General features: G+C 38.9%; 1 protein-coding gene and 1 pseudogene across 1 annotated transcript; one reads left to right on the forward strand and one right to left on the reverse strand.

Moving 5' to 3' along the window:
• The first annotated feature begins 968 nt into the window (after positions 1-968).
• Positions 969-3,012, forward strand: LOC145086007 (Cwf18 pre-mRNA splicing factor). The gene is made up of 5 exons (XM_079023719.1): positions 969-1,105; positions 1,966-2,150; positions 2,269-2,401; positions 2,489-2,603; positions 2,715-3,012. Exons 2-5 carry the CDS (start codon positions 1,993-1,995, stop codon positions 2,777-2,779), a joined length of 471 nt encoding a protein of 156 aa, XP_078879845.1. The 5' UTR covers positions 969-1,105; positions 1,966-1,992; the 3' UTR covers positions 2,780-3,012.
• Positions 3,013-7,136: 4,124 nt separating this feature from the next.
• LOC145089037 (villin-3-like) lies at positions 7,137-10,241 on the reverse strand (annotated as a pseudogene).
• Between the last annotated feature and the right edge of the window lie 9,115 nt (positions 10,242-19,356).

Below are 19,356 nucleotides of genomic sequence, written 5' to 3' on the forward strand. Positions count from 1 at the left end.
TTCTACAACCTTGACGCTAATGAGGGAAAAGTTAGTGTATATGTTGATCACTTCATCGAACCATTGGATTGAGGAGGAAAATGACGAAGAGGGAAGTACTTCGGGTGAAGGCTATGATGAAGATGTGGACTCAATCATGCTTAACCTATCATTTGATCACAAAAGAGGTTGCTGAGGTTATATCACTGAAGAAGCTAGTTGATCCCCTTTTGACCCACATAAGTGTTTAATGCCAAAGATGAAGGACGTGGTGCTAAAGATGATGGAAGTTCCGCATGATGTGGTTGAGGAACATGATGAAGTTGAAGAACATGAGCAATCCCAATCGCCCCCTAAACTTTAATGTTATTTCTAGGTACCCAGAGACGGTTCGTAGAGAAAACGTCATCTTAAGCCTCAATGAATAGAATAAACAATCCTAATCGCTCCTAAACTTAATGTTAGAACAAATCTTATAACTTAATCTTATGTATCTTATGTGCTACATAAAATACAAGATATTACATAGAGCTGACAAAAACCTACATGACACACTAACACTACATAAAACCGATATGAAATAAAAAAATTTTGTTAACAGATTTTAACCCCTTTAACTAAACAAAGCGAAACAACACACACAATTTAAATAGGTAAGACTAGGTTCAACATCTTTCAACCCAACACGACACAACACATTAGAAGGTCTAAACCCTAAACAATATAACCTGATATAAACTCAACACGAAATAAAACGAGTTGTTGTAAAAGATTTCTATGTGTTTTGTAAACAGGTTGATACATCACGACACAATAGTTAAACATGAAATATTAGGGTCTAAACTTTTCAACCCCTTGATTTTCAACCCACCATGACATGACAAGTTTACTAGATCTAAATAGTATATGAAACCGAATGTATAGGATAAAAAAAATACGACTTCCTTCCTTAATAAACTAAACATGCAAATTGATACATATTTGAGGGACGAAATTGTAGTTCACTAAAAATACAATACCGCTGCTGAGTGCTGTACGGGTGGATTTTGGGAGTATTTCAGAAAGTTTTATAGCTTGTAACTTCGGTTCCCGCTTTCGTTCGTCTTCAATCTCCCTCTAATCACACGTAAGTTTTCTGCTCGGAATTCGTGTTTCTTTATGTGTATTTATTGACTAATAATATATACAAGCTATGTTGTTTTTAAATGTAATTTTGCTATAATTTGTTAAATCGAACTTATAGCACTGTTTAAAGTTGAGATTTTTTCGTATTAGTATTTTTATAGCTAATTGTTGAATTCCTAGTAGAAAATCAGCTCGTATGCGTGGAAGAATCTGCAGATCTCTATTGCTGATAAACCCTAAAGTTCAAACCCTAGTAATTAGCAGAAAGATGTTATTACTTCCTCCGCACATGTAAAACCTAAAGACGAACTTTGACGACTTGTTATGTTAGGTTAAATGATTTCAGCTTCTGACTGTGAAATCCATTGCTTTTTCTAGGAGACTTTGATGATTATATTGCAAATATCATAAAAACTTACGTATATAAACCTATAAGCGCTAAGATAAATATCGTATTGAAGAGTAGAATTGATTTGAAAAATAGGGTTTTGCTACTCCCTCCATTTGGACGGAATAATATATATTGTTTTCAAGAGAATCTTGGCAATAGATTACAAGCTTATAATAGATAATACAATTAGGCAAAAGTTGGACTTAAGTTTGTAGCACAGTCGATGCAACTCATCTCTCTTGAAGTACAAGGTTTGACATCTAATTCACATTGTATGTTTTATTCTCAATATGCACTAGTCTTACTAGTTGTAATTCGTAACCATATATCATGCCCTCTCTTGTTATGATTGTAACTTGTAAGAAAATTGTTAAGTTCAGAAATAAATGATCAGTTCCCTATACAAGTTTCAAATACAATCTTATAAATTGGGTATATATGCTAATGAAACTATCTATACCCTACAAAAGTTTATAGATCAGTGGTGATCTTGAAAGATGGCTATTGATGAAGAAGAAACCATAGAGCAAGCAGCAGCAGCTCGACGTGAGAGGCTAAAAGCTTTGAAAGCTGCTCAACAACTTCTTGAAAATCCTGAAGAAGATGGAGCACCCAATGATAAGGAAGATGAAAATGGAAATGATGATGAAGCAAAGTAAGCATCCACAATCATTTCCCTTTTCTAGCTTTCAATTTATTTTTGATATAGTGCAAAGTGAGGTTTTCTGTATAAAGGCAGGGTAAATGCTAACAAACTACTAATTTTGTTACAGTGATGTTAATGTGAAATTCCGAAATTACCTTCCTCATGATAAGCAGCTTCAAGAGGGTAAACTTGCTCCACCAAAGTTACCAAAGTTTGAAGACCCTGTAGCTAGTGAACCTCCCATTGAAGAGGAAAAGAAGGTAAATTTTGATGTTTTTATTAATTATCCTTCTTTTGATTTGATTTTCATCTTATATAACATAAGGAGTTTCTCAAATGTTCTCCAGGATCCTTTTTTGAACATTGCCCCCAAAAAGCCAAACTGGGATCTTAGAAGGGATGTACAGAAGAAACTTGATAAGCTTGAAAAACGTACACAAAAGGCCATATTTCAACTTATGGGTATGTAAATTTATGTTATATTTATTTATTTATTTATTTATGATTTCTATTAATTCTCTTGTTGAAGGTAATGTTTGGCATGTCACTTACATCATGTTGTACATTTTGCAGAGCAACAAGAAAAGGAAAAGCAGTTGGCTGAAGAAGATGGCAAAGATGATGATTCTGGGAACTAGAAAACAACTTCATGTGTACGAATCAACAACTTTAAGGTCAACAGTTGCAAACTAAAATGTAGTTTATTAAAGTTGTAACAGTTTTTAGTAACAATGTTACTTCAATAGGAAACAAACTGAAAAACTTCGAGGTTGTATTTAGGATTTTTGAAGGAACATATTTCTCTATCGGGGTTAAACTGGTTCTATGTTGGCTGTGGCTCTAATCTTAATAGACTTATGTTTTTGGTGCATATGTTTATCTTTCTTTGTGAAGGTTAAAATTGTCATTTACTTGAATTTAGGTGGTGTTTTCGTTCCAAAAAAAAGGAACTGTTTTTGCGTTTGTGTATACAATACTTAATGTAGCACCCATATTTTCGGGCTAGAAGTTTTAGTATTTGAAGTATAATTGAAAATTTAATAAAATAAAAATATTTAATTCTAAGGAAATAAATAAATAATAAGTAAATGAGATAAATAATAAAAAAACCCAAAATGATAAAGAAATAACCATAATAAAAATAAAACCGATCCGATCCATGGGGTTAAAAATCGCCCAAAATCTGACCAACAAAACAGACCCACTATATATATTTTTTAGTACTTATTATATATATATATATATATATATATATATATATATATATATATATATATATATATATATATATATATATATATATATATATAAAGGTTCAAATGAGAACAAAAAAAGGTCAAGAACCGTAAGAACCTTTAATTTTAGATGTTTATAAAGGGTTTAGGGTTACCCTAAACCCTTTATAAACATCTAAAGTTAGAGGTTCTTACGGTTCTTAACCTTTTTTAGTTCTCATTTGAACCACTCCCTATATATATATTATCGTTAAGAAAAATGAAAATACTCTCACGTCTCAGGTGGTTATTAGTTAATAGCTCTTTTAGTATTTAAATTGGATTTAATATTGTTTATTTTACAACAACAAACTTTTAACGGTTTTGAATATGAAAACCCAAAAAACTATGACCCACAAACCCCCAGGTTCAAACCATGATCTCACAAATCAAAACCAAAAAACTGTAAAACAGACCCATATCGAAACCAAACCCCCATGGGTTTGTAACCGAAAAAACCGACTTCTACGGTTTGGATATGGTTTTAGCCAAAATCCGACCGATGCTCATCACTAATAGTCTTCATCTAGGAACCAAGGGTTTTGAATCCTTGCAAATTCGTGATTCTGTGGTGGAATTGATGAAAGATGAATATCTAGCTTAAATTCTACCATTAATTCACCGATCTTTCTTCATTTTCCTTGCATGATTACATCTTCATAAGAGATTGGGAAATTATGAATCATAAATTTGTGGTCAATCTAGCTTATCCTAATCTCAGATGATGTTAACTAATACAAAATATTAGACTAGTGGCTTCTAAATTGTGAGTGGAATGATTTGAAGGTTATGTTGAGATCATGTATTCTTTTGATGTGTTTGAACTTTGAATCTGAACTTCATTTCAATGGATTTAATAAGTTGGAATAACAATCTACTTTTGATTCTAGTCTGAATTGATCATTTGGAATAATTATTTTGAGATCTGAATATATTTTGGTTCATTGGCGTTGAAATAAACTTTTGAACTCATTTGGAAAATTGTGGAAAAAACTAAGGGTGCGTTTGGTTACGGAAAAATGAATTGTTTTTCGGAAAAAAATTCTAAGAAAAATTATAATTTTGAAAACGCATTTAGTTCAACATATATATATATTTTTTTAAAATTTTCACAATTAAATTTTGCTATTTTCCAAAATTTTCAAGAACTTAGAAAATTTTAGAAAACTGATAATTATTGTTTTCAATATTTTTCTAATTCCAGAGTTTTCTAGAATACAAACATATCTTCTTTCACGCCGCCATTCCACCCCAACCAATATCCATGCACCCATCTACTCCCACATCCCCATCCCCGCCACACTACCATAATCACCGATCCACCATCACCACTACCACTAGCCCATCATCATTGTCGTCATCATCACCACCACCACCACCACCGCCCTTCCATGTCGTCCTCTACGTGCCATGGTGGTGGGGAAGATCGAAAGGGCTTTGACACCACTGATGTAGGCCGTGATATAGAAATGAATAAACGCCAATAAAGGATCAGAACTCATAGTTTCTTTATTCAATATTTCAAAAGCCAACCCACATTATTTCAATCCTGATTCTTATAGCAATGAAAAACGCCCTTGACAGCTAAACAATCAAAGATGTCAACCCCACGTTTCTATATAAGAAAGTCCAATAAGCTCTACATCATGACCACTGCCACGACCCTTATCACGACCACCATCACCGCTGTTGCCACCACTATCATTTCCCACCCGCCCACCTCCACCTCCACCTTACCACCACCACCGTTTTCTAAAAATGAAACCGATGAAAAAAATACACATCTAAACACTTTTTCTAATTTTCTAAAACAAAAAACAATAAATAAATAAATTTTTAACTAAATGCGTTTTCTAAAATCTCTAATGATAATTGATTTCATTTTTTTGAAAAATGAAAGTGGAAAATGGAAATTGTTTTTCCAAGGTTGCGTTTAGTTATGGAAAAAACAGTTTTTCATTTTCAATTTTTAGAAAAATGAAATAAGTTTTCATTAGAAAATTTAGAAAATGCGTTTAGATAAACTTATTCATTTTTCAATTTTGTTTTAGAAAATTAGAAAACATGTTTAAATGTATATTTTTTTATAGGTTTTCATTTTTAGAAAACAGTAGTGGTGGGCAACATGAGTTGGTAGTGGAGGTGGTGTCAATCGTGGGGGTGGCGACGGTGGCGATGATTGGTGGTATTTTGAAACCGCTGTTTCACATAAACATATGGATTCACTTAGGAAAGTGACTTGGTGCCACTACTAGAAAAACAGCCTCTTACGACGCTCATTGCGCGTCGTAAAAGGCTCAGACGACGCGCAAATGCGCGTCAAGGAAGGCCCTGTCATAAAGAGAGACGACGCGCTTTTACAACGCTCATTTACGACGCGCAATTACGACGTGCGTTTACGACACGCAATGCGTATCAAGGAAGGCCGTGTCATAAAGGAAGACGACACGCGTTCGCGTGTCGTAACCTTACGACGCGCGTGTTAATGACACGCAATGCGTATCAAGAAAGCCCCTGTCAAGAAATGCCATGTCATAAATGAAGATGACACATATTTTTGCGTATCGTAAATTTAAATGTTTAAAAAAATAAATTTATATATTTATTAATTTTTAAATTAAATTTGCATTTAATTTCTCATAATAGAAATAAAACACCATATACAAAAAATACAATCCATTGCACAAAAATTAATGTCATACAAGATACAAAATAAAATACAATAAATAAGTAAGATAATTCATTGCATAAAATGTTAAATACAAATAATCATCGGTAACTATATAACCTAATACTACATTGCTATTAAGGGACATCATCATAACTCACTGAAGGTCTTGGAACAATGTTCTCATCATTAACTCTTACACCAACCTTGCTTTAGTAGATGACTTTCACACAATCAATATTGAAATAGATGCTGCCCGGGCCACCATAGCTGCCCAAACTTTCCGAGTTCAAACTTCCATTGTTTGCTTCATCTCTGCTAACCTCTTTCTGCTTCAAGAACACAAAAGAAAATGAAACCATGAGAATATCACATGAAATTTAATACCCTCATAAAATGATATTAGGATTAAGGGAGTTGAAGGTACTTGTATTCTTCGAGGAAACAACTATCATCAAGATCATCTTCTAAATCTTTGAGTTCTTCTGTCTTGTTATCGATCTGAGATTTGGTTTTAGGTTTGGAATCTTCGTCTTCTATAGGAGTGAAGGGATCGGGTTTGAAGGCAGAGGGTTTGGCAGGTAAGTTCCTGAGTTTTCTTTGAATATCATCCCATTGAGTTGATACTCCTTCAACATCTTTGTAGACAAAGTGAAGATCAGCTTTATCACTTGGCTCCCAAGATCTCTACATGCATAAGGAATAATGGGTATTAAGACTTAAGAGACTACATAATAAAAGTTATAGAATCTGAATTACAATATAGATCATACCTTCATATATCTTTCCTGCCCATCAAAAGCCATTTGTAGTTTCAGCTGACTTCTGGTAGAAGCTAGGATTTAAAAAAAGCAATTAAGTTAGCTTTATCAAATTTAATACATGAATTTGGTAACTTTTTAAGGAAATTGATAAAATAGTAAGAACATGTGTCTCCAAAGAGCCGAAACCTCCTTTAGAATCAAGAATGTTGATTAGCCCTTCCAATCCTCCCATGATTGACTCAATGAGCGACTCAACATATAAAACTACATCTCAACCAATTCTAGTTAACTACATCAACCAATCAATATTCAGTAAATTTCCCTTCAAAAGATAAAATAAAATTTACATATAAAATTTAGAGTAAGTTACAATTTAGAGTGGTGTCCAGGTCAAGAGCATGATATTAACTGCATTGTCAACTGTCATTCCAGGTATAACCTTCATCAACACTTGCACAACATATTCCCTCTTGTTGTAGTTATCATTGTGTAGCATCACTCTATATGGTGGTGCCATTTTCCTTGATTTCCTAAAAAAACAAAAAAAAAGGTAAATCGACCTAATCTTTTACTATATGCATTTCAAACTTCATTAAAAGTGATACAATACCTCAAGTATGAACATCCCTAATTGTATGAATATTGAAAATAATACCTGGAACATCCATCCATAACTAACTGTATGAATATTGAAAATAATACCTAATTGTATGAACATCCATCCATAACTAACTGGAGATCCTGTTTCAATATCAATTGCAAGAATAGAACAATCTGGAGAACCAGTGAGGATCACTGATGAGTTTTAGGAGCAGTAGTTGATTTTGAAAAAGCAGAGGTTAAAGCTGCCATGGCTGATGCTCTTTGGGTGGCCCCACTAAGTTTATTTCCCGGGGGCTTAACATCTTGGCTCTGTTGTAATAAAATAATATGATAGGGGCCACTTAAAAAAAATTAATCCAAAAAAAAAACTTTTTACATAAGAAATACCTCTGCTACACAGCCTGAGCCGAAGAGTTGCACAGCCTTCTTGTGGAATGCATTTCCGTGAGCCTGGTTCCATTGAGAAAGAGAAAAATGAGATACAAATTAATTATTAATTATTAATACATATGTATACATACAGTAGTTTTTGCAGGATCCCATGAGAAATATGTTGTGAAGAAGCAAGGTTCGTTTCCCTCTGTTACTCTATATAATATGACAGATGGGGACAAGGAATCCATAGATGCAGCCAGCTCTACATATTTCTGAAATCAACTTATTAAAAAAACATACCAACGAATACAACGTATAATTTTGCATTTGTATTATTATTATTATTATATGTACCTCGCCAGTTTCAAAAGCGTTTTGTTTTTCCGTTGACTGTGCTAAACGACCAACCCAAACGATGACCTCAGCATGTGTATCTAATATGAAGACATCCTCTGGAAACAAGTCATCTTGTTCAAAGTTGTGAACTTCTTCAATCTCTAACTTTCCTATAGAGGAAAATAAGATGATAAAAACAGTTGGTGGATATAATCAGCAAAAATGGACATGTGAAAGATAGATGATGGTTTATGGTTTTGAAACCTTTATTGCTTATTACTTCAAACAAGTGTGGTTCACGGATGATTTCCTGTGTTACTTTGCTACTTGAGTAGCTTTGTTTTCCACCAAGTGCAAGCCAGAAAGCTAAGCTCTCTTTTCCTTCTCTAGAGAATTTTACAGGTACTCCAGACTAAAGATATAAGAAAAAAGAGTTGAAAAAATTATCAAGGATTGGAAAGGGGTATAAAAGTAAATAAAGATGTAAGATCAATAATTTAAAAAGCATACCTTCAAAAGTTCAACAACTTTTGCTGCTAATTGCTGCTGTTCAGGTGTACTCTGGTTTCCATACCCTCTCTACTTGTTGAGCTTTATTATTATGAACTGAAGTTCCTGATATTTCAATCAGTGCAGCAGTATCTGGACTGTAGGTCTCATCATGCAGTCCTTTCTCTGCAATGTAGTTTTTATAACCAGAGCTCAATCCACCCTAGTAAAAGTAAAACCAAATATTTACCATAGTTAACAGCCTTCTTCTAGAGCTATATCTTTTACAACTACTACAAGTGGAAGAGAGTACCTTGAGAACAACCATAGGCTGAAAGATAGCAACAAATTGTGGTGCTTCTTTTCCTTGATGCATTCGACCCTACGATAAGATACTAATATTTCAAAACTAAATTTATATATAATCAGCAGTGCAACAAGTAAAAAAAGCTATTATATTTATGGTACCTGAACATGTTTGCATTTCATAGAGTTGAACATTGAAGTAGTTTGTTGAACAACTGTTTTTTAGTCCTCCTGTGATCAGACAACATAACAAGTCTTCATCCTAAATACACAATTAAAGATTTTTTTTTCTTAAAAAAAAGAAAAGAAAAGAAATAATATGGTTTTAGTTTACCTGGATGATATCCTTCCCAATCCAACAGCACAGGTAGTGATCTTCTTTCTTTTCATCAGAATGGTAGGAGTAAAGACAAATATAGCAATCTCCACTGTAAAATTTTCCAATATCCTCCTTGGGTAATTCCGTCTTTTCTTCACCATCAATACGCCATACCTAAAGAGCCCACAATTATTTTATCTTTCTACATTAAATCTAAATGTAGCAACAAGTTTATGATCTGAAACCTCAATTTTTCCATTTTCTCCAAGCAAAGGTGGAACTTCCTCCTCTATAAGATCCGTTTTTGTCTGACCTTTGGCAAAAGCACCTTGTTGCTTCAGCAGAGCTAGTCATTAGAACAAGAGTAGAACTTAGGGTAAGTTTTAGAAAAAGTCAAAAATAGCCCTAGAAAACTTAAACACCCATGTCCCATGTAACAAAAATATATATAAGATATAGAATGAATCTACCTGCTACTTTTCCTTTAGTTTCCTCAGGAGCAGAAGCTGCTGAAGCTACTGACCAAGAAGCAAAGTTGGATTTAAATGAACTTGTCTCATGACCTTGACCAATACGGGTTACAGGAGTTGACTTTGGCAGATTTTCTTCGAGAATAAACTCCTACAGATGGTGGTTATATTATATAGGGGAGAATCAATAACAGATACACAACATAAAAGATAAAAGATAGTAAAAGGTATAAGAGGGAGGAACATGACGGTGGCGAAGAGTTAAATCATAGCACAGTACCTGCTACTAGATGGAGAACCGCCGCTTCCAAAGCCAGAAAGCAAATCATCGAAACCTCTTGAACTCTTACAGGCGGCACGTAGGTCAGCGACGATGGCGGAGAGGAGAGATGGGTTGGAGGATAGCTACCGCTGCCACCAGTCTTGTCAGACACGAATACAACTTCTCCGCCATCGCGGTTGTAAAAACCGTTTTTGCTTCACAAACATAAATCATTATCTACGGACTATAATCATGAAGAGGCGTGGCTAAAGCTGAAGGACAACCACCAACAGCGCCAGCACCTCCATAGGCGGAGCAAGAGCTTGATGGTGGAGTAGAGATAACCGGCGAGGGCTCGTTCAGATGCTGGTGGAGGCTGTTTAGGGCTTAGGGCTTGAAAGAGAAGGGAGAGAGAGAGAGAGAGAGAGAGCTAGAGAGAGAGAGAGGGGAAGACGAGCTGCTACAGACTATAATCGTGAAGAGGTGTGGCTGAAGCTGAAGGACAACCACCAGCAGCGCCAACACCTCCATAGGCGGAGCAAGAGCTTGATGGTGGAGTAGAGGTAACTGGCGAGGGCTCGTTCAGATGTTGGTGGAGGCTGTTTAGGGCTTAGGGCTTGAAAGAGAAGAGAGAGAGAGAGAGAGAGAAATAGAAGATAGAAAAAATGAGGCGGGTTTTCAAAATTTTAGGGATTTCGTTTCCCCCCTTGTCTACTAAAAGCGCGTTTCATTAAAATTATAAAGCGACAGGTACAGACGACGCGCGTTTAAGATAAAGTGCCCTCCGTGTTTTTAATTTTTTTTTTCTTGAGACACTAAATTAAGGGCACGCAATAATGCGTGACGTGAATCCTTAAATTTTTTGGAGAGATGACACTATTTTAAGGGCACGTCCTTTTGCGTATCATTAATCAGTGCGTGTCGTAAAAAGCGCGTCATTAAAGGTCTGTTTTCTAGTGCGGCACTTAAGAGCACCAAATTTGGAACATTTTGTTGTAATGAGGGCATTCTAGACATGTGTGAGGAAATATATTGTAACATTCAAAAAATCACAATAAATTTTAACTTTTCAAAACAACCCAAAACCATAATTGTTTACAAAACCATTGATTCAAAAGTGTATTTCAGTAATCAGAGTATCCCCAAATCCAAATAACATAAAACCGAAGGATGTACATGATCACCTATCTCAAATACCATTAAAAATACTCAAAATAACCTTAGGTCAAACTTGGTGAAAACAGGTCAAAGTTAAAAAGTCAAACTTCATCAACACAGCTGAGTACGTTGTACTCAACCTGTACGTGGGGTGTACTCATCCCTTGACCTAAAATGCAAAGCTGAGCCAATACGCTCATCGTACCAGCCCTTACACCCGTCGTACACAACCTTCCTTCAATCTTTCTATTAAGAGCTTATTCGCGTAAGCTTTTTTTTATCTAATTCTTAGATCTGACCCTAAACTAATGTCCTTAACCATAAAGTTTCCAAATTTATGGCCTTGCATGGTCAATAAGTGCCCAAACACTAAAACCCTAACTACTTAACGAATTAAGACCTTGTAACACATGCATGAGAGGAATCTAACAATCAATATTATATTTTTATGCTTCTACATGCTTCAAAACGTCTAAAAGGACATCTTATATGGATTAGAGTAAACCATACTCATAATACCAAACTTATGGGACCAAAAGAACACTATTTCATAACAATATCTAAACAACTCTTAATCAAGTTCAGAGCTTTTTACCTCCAAATGATGCTAAATGATGTTGCTATTCTGGATCCAAAGAGTCCCACTCCTCCAAGATGATATTCTCTTTTTTCTCTTCCTATAAGGTTACCAAAACACACAAAAAGTTCTCAAGAATTCTCTAAAATGGATTAGAGTTTGCTTGGGGATGAAAGTAGGTTGGTGTAACATCCCAAAATTTAAGCCCAAAAATTTCATTTTTAATTAATTAATCCATAAAACATTCATTAGGAAATATTGTATAAACACGTCATCTCAAAACCAAGTATCATGTCTGAAACCCACAACTATGAATAAATGACATATCAGAGTACAATCCCAGAAAACACTGTGCGGAAATCATATGTGAGTGTGTGTGATGCCATGCTACGCCGCCGACTCCTTCCCCTTGGATGAAGAGGTACCTGAAACCAAAAGCTGAAACTGTAAGCACAAAGCTTAGTGAGTTCCCCCATCATACCACATACCACACAACACCATCGGTATTTTTCAACCGGTAATCGTCATCGGTATCTTTCAACCGGTAATCATCATCGGTATCTTTCGTAATCATCATCGGTATCTTTCAACCGATAATCATCATCGGTATCTTTCAACCGGTAACTAGGGACTATTCCACCCCCTACCACTAGCATACAATAGCAAGATATAAGCATGCATTCAGACATATCCGGGTACTGACCTACCCCTTGGTCTTACAGACCACTATCAGGGAATCTATCCCTATCATGCAACATATCATACAGATGTAACACATAACCAAACGCATACCAAACCAAGATAGATTATCACAAAGACAATTATCTTCTAAATACTCCTTAATGGTGGGCCGACATTGTGGCCTTAGACCCATCCCTACTGGAAGGTAACTCACCTCGTATCTGCTGAACTGTGCGGGAATCCTCTGACTGCTGCCGCGGCTGCTCCGGAAGTTGTGACAACCCGATATTTCAACTCTATATAACGACCTAAAAAGTCAAGTATTGTAACCACTTTTGATATAATGAAATTAACTTTGAAAATAACATGTCCAAAAAGTCTCTAAATAATTACCTACTATGTTTGATGTCATTAAACCGTGATCGTACGTAAAAATAATGCCCAAATCCGACTTCGTATATTGAAGTTATGATTTTTCCAAGTTTGGCTTAACGACAGACAACTAAAAACTCGAATCGGAGATCGAGCGACTTTTGGCCGGAATGACCTAAACGAGAATTGAAGGTCTCTGCAATGGTATTGCAACGGTAAAAAGTCTGGAGAAAACAAACGTCAGATAAAGAAGTTATGAATTTCTAATGAAATTTTCTTACTGCGACCTTTTAAAAATAAATAATAAAAATAATTTCAAAATTTGCCGACGGAATCTAAACGAAAGTTGTAGAGCGTAGTCTCACCTACGCGTGGATATAAAGAACGTCGAAAACGGAGTTTGTATGAAGAAGATATGAATTTTTGAAGTTTATTAAATATTAAAAATATAAATTTTATTAATAAACCTTGGTATTATCCGAAGGAGGAGTTATCAGATCGGGCTGAGTTACGCCTAGCGTACGCTCGTACGCCCAACGTACTCGAGGTCTAGGCCTCGGATCGTCCACGTCGTGCCCTATGCGAGCCTATGTCTAGTCCCATCCGGAGTCCGAAGCAGTCGAGGATGCGCTCATGCGTGACGCACGCGTACGCCCCGCGTACGGAGGCGGTTCCCAGCCCCTATAAAAGGGATGTGAGGGTTCTGAAGAAAGGGCTCATTTCTCTCTCAACTTTCTTGCGTTTTGCCTTGTTTTCCGTGCAAGTGATATCCCGAAGTCCCTGTTACCTTGCTCAAGTCCCGAAGGTCGTTTGTGCTCCTGAGATTCCCGAGAATCCCGAGAAAATCCGCTTTCTCGAGTCGAAACTCTGCTCGGTTTTCATCTCGCCTTTTCCGATCTTTCAAGTGAGTTCATACCCTTATAATCCACACTTTTAAATGTTTTATAAATACTTTTATATGATTTTAAGGGGGGGAATACAAGTAAAACACACGATTATTATCGTGTGTTATATAAAGCTTCATTATACACTTTTTATCAACGAAATCATATGTGATTTATAACTATTATAGGGAAACTTTCGTATGCAAAATATATGACGATGACATCATATCTTTTAAAATGAAAAATGTGGTTATATATGTATAGATCAAACACTCTGCTTAAACTGTATGTATATGTGTTCATCTTGGCACTATATAAATTATACTTTTCATAACAAGTGAACATTTTTACTAGGGATTACTATACAAACGTGACACACTTTTAGAAAACTATAATAGGTATAGTTTTACAAGAACATTACGAACTTTTACATACTAGAAACACTATTTCAAGAAGTTTACTTTCACATACAAGAACAAATGAACATTTTCACACGTAAATCTGTTTTATACTAAGTTTGGTGAGACATTAACTTCACGTACGTTCGAGTACACATTTCAAGTCCTGTATTATATACCAGAATCCCTTGGAAGGGGAGCATGGTGTTTGTGTATAGATCTATACGGGCTTGACAACCCGCGCCCTGACTGTTAGCTACAGTCCACCATTTGGGGTGACAAACGTTAAAACATTCCAACGCCTGAAGAACGTTGTGTATAGACATTTCTAGTCAATAACATGGTTATAAAACTCACATGGAGTATTAAAAACACATTGATTTACGGGGTTTTTCAGACGTATTGGATATTTTATATGTACATACATTTTCTAGAAACAAACATTGGTCTTGATAGAAAGATACATTTATGCTAGTAGAAAATATAGGATTTTCTAGAAACAAACGAACAAGAACAAAACATTTCATTTCATACAAACATTGTCATTTAATACTTATGAAACTCACCAGCTTAAATGTTGATCTACTCTTTCAAAACTACTTGTATGTCCCAGGGATTCAGTAATTACAGGTAACAGACAACTTTTGAAGAAGGGACGCTGCGGCGCTAGTTTAAATTCATATTTTGGCATCATATTGTAATTGGTTTTTGAACATGTACCTTTTAACAATGTAAACTTTCAATTATATATATGATGGTTGTATTGCTTTCTTTACTATGTATTCATTTGTTACGTTACCACATGAAGTCATCCGCCCCCGAACGTTTCCGCCGTTCCGGTTTGGGGGTGTGACAGAAGTTCTCCGGCTAAAATTCCCACAAAACACTTAGTTAGAAACTGACATCTACCCTTAGGGTAAAATGACCATTTTACCCCTTGACCAAGAGAAAGTCAAAGTCAACTTCCAGCTGACCTGACTCGCCGAGTTGACTCGTCAACTCGCCGAGTCCCTATCCTTTCATCAGACCTCATACCCGTCTCTACTCATCGAGTTAGGCGATGACTCGACGAGTCTTCCTTCTAAATGAACACTGACTGAAACCACATCCGACTTGCCGATTTGTATGAACAACTCGTCGAGTTCATCATCGACTGATACTCATGTCCTGACTTGACTCGCCGAGTTATATGAACAACTCGTCGAGTTACTCTTCATCCTATGAACACGTTCTGTCCTCGACTCGCCGAGTTGATGAACAACTCGCCGAGTTCCATGAAGATTGCCTTGGACTCGCCGAGTCCGTTCATGCACTCGCCGAGTACCATGAATTCCCAGAACACTTTGCTTAGTCCAGAACGTTGGGTCACTCCCCGGGACTCCTTAAAACCCTTCTACACTCAACTGGTCCTTACGACCCTCACTGATATGGGACCAAAACCCTTGGACTCGCCGAGTCTAACACATTCCATACTAAGAACTTCGATTTCTGATGTACAACACTTAACCAAATGATAGATCCAGGCCCCTAAATTCGATCTAGCACGTAAAGTTACAAACTTTACGCGCATGCATGGGACATTAAAGCTTAAAAGGCTCTAGAATGGTTCTTTTGTTGCATGGGGCCTTCCTTGGTGCAAAAAGCAACCTAGATCTGACTTGTGGCTCATAAAATGACATACTACAGAAGCCCAAACCCCCAACCGTGTTTGCAAACATGGTTGGCCACCAAAAATGGCTTATAAAAGCCCTAAATCACCCCAAAGAGGGATCTAACAAAAGAATGAGCAAGGTTCAGACTTTATACCTTCCAAAGACTGTAAATGATGAACCAAACTCGAATCCTTCAGTCCCCTCTTGATCTTTCTATGCTCTTCCTTCTTCCTTGAGACCAAAACTCACAAGAATCACTCAAAAAGCCTTAGATCTTCACAAAAACGGCTATAGTTTGCTACGAGGAGTGTTTGGGAGCATAAAGGGAAAAAGGAGGCTGCATAAGGTCGTTTAAATAGGGTGAAAACCCCTGGATTAGGGTTTTTGTCCAAACAGTGGCTACTCGCCGAGTCCGGGACTCAACTTGCCGAGTCCGCAACTTAAACCCCACGCCTCATTCCGCTTCTACTCGGCGAGTCAGTCCTTCGACTCGCCGAGTCCAAGGCCAAAAATGCAAAAAATAAGGAAGATTTAATAACAGAACACATACCAAGAACCAGGTGCTACAAATCTCCCCCACTTATTTTAGACTTCGTCCTTGAAGTCTGCCGCTCGATCCTGAAAAACCTCGGGGTAGTGCTCCATCATCTCATCCACCGGCTCCCAAGTCCACTCTGACCCCTTCCGGTGTTGCCACTGCACCTTCACGAGTTCTACTCTTTTGTTCCTCAGATCCTTCGACTTCCGGTCAAGGATCGCCACAGGCCGCTCGATGTTATTCAGGCTGCCATCAACCTAAATGTCCTCCAAGGGTACTACCGCCGTATCGTCCACTAGGCACTTCCGTAACTGAGAGACGTGGAAAGTGCTGTGGATCTGACTAAGCTCGGCTGACAAATCCAGCCGGCACGCCACCTTGCCCACTCGGGTTACAACCCTGAATGGTCCAATATACCTTGGGCCCAACTTGCCCCGCTTCCTGAATTGGATGACGCTCTTCCATGGCGACACCTTCAGGAGAACTATATCCCCAACCTGGAATTCCAGGTCTGATCGGCGCTTGTCGGTATAACTTTTCTACCGACTATGAGCAGTCTGAAGCCTGCTCCGGACCTGCTGAATCTTTTCTGTCGTCTTGAGCACTACTTCGGTGCTCCCCACGACTCTCTGGCCAACCTCGCCCCAACATATCGGGGTCTTGCACCTCCTCCCATACAACATCTCGAAGGGAGAACGGTCGATACTCGCATGATAGTTGTTATTATACGAGAACTCCGCCAACGGGAGGTAGGTATCCCAACTACCTCCGAAATATAAAACGCATGCACGCAACATATCCTCCAGAGTCTTGATGGTCCGCTCGCTCTGGTCATCCGTCTGCGGGTGAAAAGCGGTGCTAAAATGCAGACGAGTACCTAGCTCGTCATGAAACCTCTTCCAAAACCTGGAAGTAAACCGCATGTCTCTGTCCGAAATCACCGAAACTGGCACTCTGTGCAGCGCCACCACCTCCCTGATATAGATATCGGCCAATTTCTCGGCCGAGATGCTCTCCTGAATCGGAATAAAGTGGGCGCTCTTGGTCAATCGATCCACGATGACCCATATCGAATCCATCCCCCGCGCGGTCCTGGGAAGTTTCGTGATAAAATCCATCGTAATATCCTCCCATTTCCACAGCGGGATATCCAACGGCTGCATCTTGCCGTGTGGTCTCTGATGCTCGGCCTTGACCTTCCTGTAGGTCAAGCACCGCTCCATGTACCATGCCACATCCCGCTTCATGCAGGGCCACCAATAATCCAGACGAAGATCCCTATACATCTTCGTCGCCCCGGGATGAATGGAGAATCGGGATTTGTGCGCCTCCTCTTTCAGGACCTGGCACACTCCTCCATGATAAGGGACCCACACCCTACGGTGAAGAGTCAATAAACCCCGACTATCATAATCGAAAGAGGAAACCTGCCCCACAATCCGCTCACTCTTCCGATGTTCTTCCTTCATGGCCTCCTGCTGAGCCTCTCGGATCCTCTCCAGAAGCGGAGTCATCACTGTCATCCTCAGACAGATATCCCTGATCGGCGCTGCCTTGCGGCTAAGCGCATCGACCATGACATTGTCCTTCCTCGGATGGTAGAGGATCTCATAATCATAATCCTTCACCACATCAAGCCACCGATGCTACCTCATATGCAGATTTGGCTGGTCCATGAGATACCTCAAACTCTTGTGGTCCGTGTAAATCGTACAACGAACCCCATAGAGGTAATGCCGCCAAATCTTGAGGGTGAACACAATAGCCCCCGCTCCAAATCATGCGTCGGGTAGTTCGCCTCGTGAGGCTTCAACTGCCTCGACGCGTAGGCGATGACATGCCCTCTCTGCATCAATACCGCTCCCAAACCTGCGATGTATGCATCGCAGTACACCACAAAATCCTCCATGCCCTCTGGAAGGGCTAAGATTGGCGCCTCGCACAATCTTTGTCTCAGCGTCTCAAATGCGGCCTGCTACTCAGGCCCCCAGCGACACACCACCGACTTCTTAGTCAGCCGAGTGAGCGGAACTGCTATCTTGGAGAAGTCCTGAATGAATCTCCGATAGTAACCTGCCAAACCTAAGAAGCTCCGAATCTCAGATGGAGACCTCGGAACCTCCCAATTCATCACGGCCTCCACCTTGGCCGGATCTACCGAAATCTCGTTTTGGTTGACAAGGTGCCCAAGAAACTGCACCTCGCGCAACCAGAACTCACACTTGGAGAACTTAGCATACAAGTTCTCCCTCCTCAAAGTCTCCAGAACCTCCCACAGATGCTCCTCATGCTGCTCCCGCGTCTTGGAATAAACCAAGATGTCATCAATAAATACTATCACAGACTGATCCAACATCGGTCTACACACGCGGTTCATGAGATCCATGAACGCAGCAGGAGCATTGGTGAGTCCGAAAGGCATCACCACAAACTCATAATGACCATAACGCGTCCGAAACGCAGTCTTCTGCACATCCTCCTCTCTGACCCTCATCTGATGATACCCTGAACGCAAATCAATCTTGGAGAACCAAGATGCTCCCTGAAGCTAGTCAAAGAGGTCGTCAATCCTCGGGAGTGGGTAGCGGTTCTTCACCGTTACCTTGTTCAGCTCCCGATAATCTATACACATCCGATGCGACCCGTCCTTCTTCCTCACAAACAAAATCGGGGCTCCCCAGGGTGAACTACTCGGTCTAATGAAACCCTTGTCTAACAGCTCCTGCAGCTGTGTAGACAACTCCTGCATCTCAGGAGGAGCCAACCGATACGACGCCTTGGCTATCGGAGCCGCACCAGGGGCCAGGTCGATCCTAAATTCCACTTGTCGTTCCGGAGGTATCCCAGGCAACTCCTCGGGGAATACGTCCACGAACTCCCGTACCACATGTACATCATCCACCGTTGCCTTACCCTTTTCCCGGGTATCCATAACATACGCGACATAACCTGCGCAACCCTGCTGAAGGTAACGCCTAGCTCTCGCGGCTGAACATAAAGCTGGTCCTCGCTGTGGCCTCTCGCCCTGAATCACCAGCTCTCCCCCGCTTGGGGTCCTGACCCGCACCAACTGCTGCGCGCAGTCGATC

The sequence above is a fragment of the Lactuca serriola genome, chromosome 2 (genome assembly GCF_051521515.1).
Source record: "Lactuca serriola cultivar US96UC23 chromosome 2, Lser_US96UC23_V15, whole genome shotgun sequence".
NCBI lineage: Eukaryota > Viridiplantae > Streptophyta > Magnoliopsida > Asterales > Asteraceae > Lactuca > Lactuca serriola.

Coding starts and splice junctions, on each gene's coding strand:
- LOC145086007 (XM_079023719.1), top strand. CDS start 1,993: ATGGCTATTGATGAAGAAGAAACCATAGAGCAAGCAGCAGCAGCTCGA. Junction 2,402..2,488: donor CCATTGAAGAGGAAAAGAAG/GTAAATTTTGAT, acceptor AATGTTCTCCAG/GATCCTTTTTTGAACATTGC. Junction 2,604..2,714: donor GGCCATATTTCAACTTATGG/GTATGTAAATTT, acceptor TACATTTTGCAG/AGCAACAAGAAAAGGAAAAG.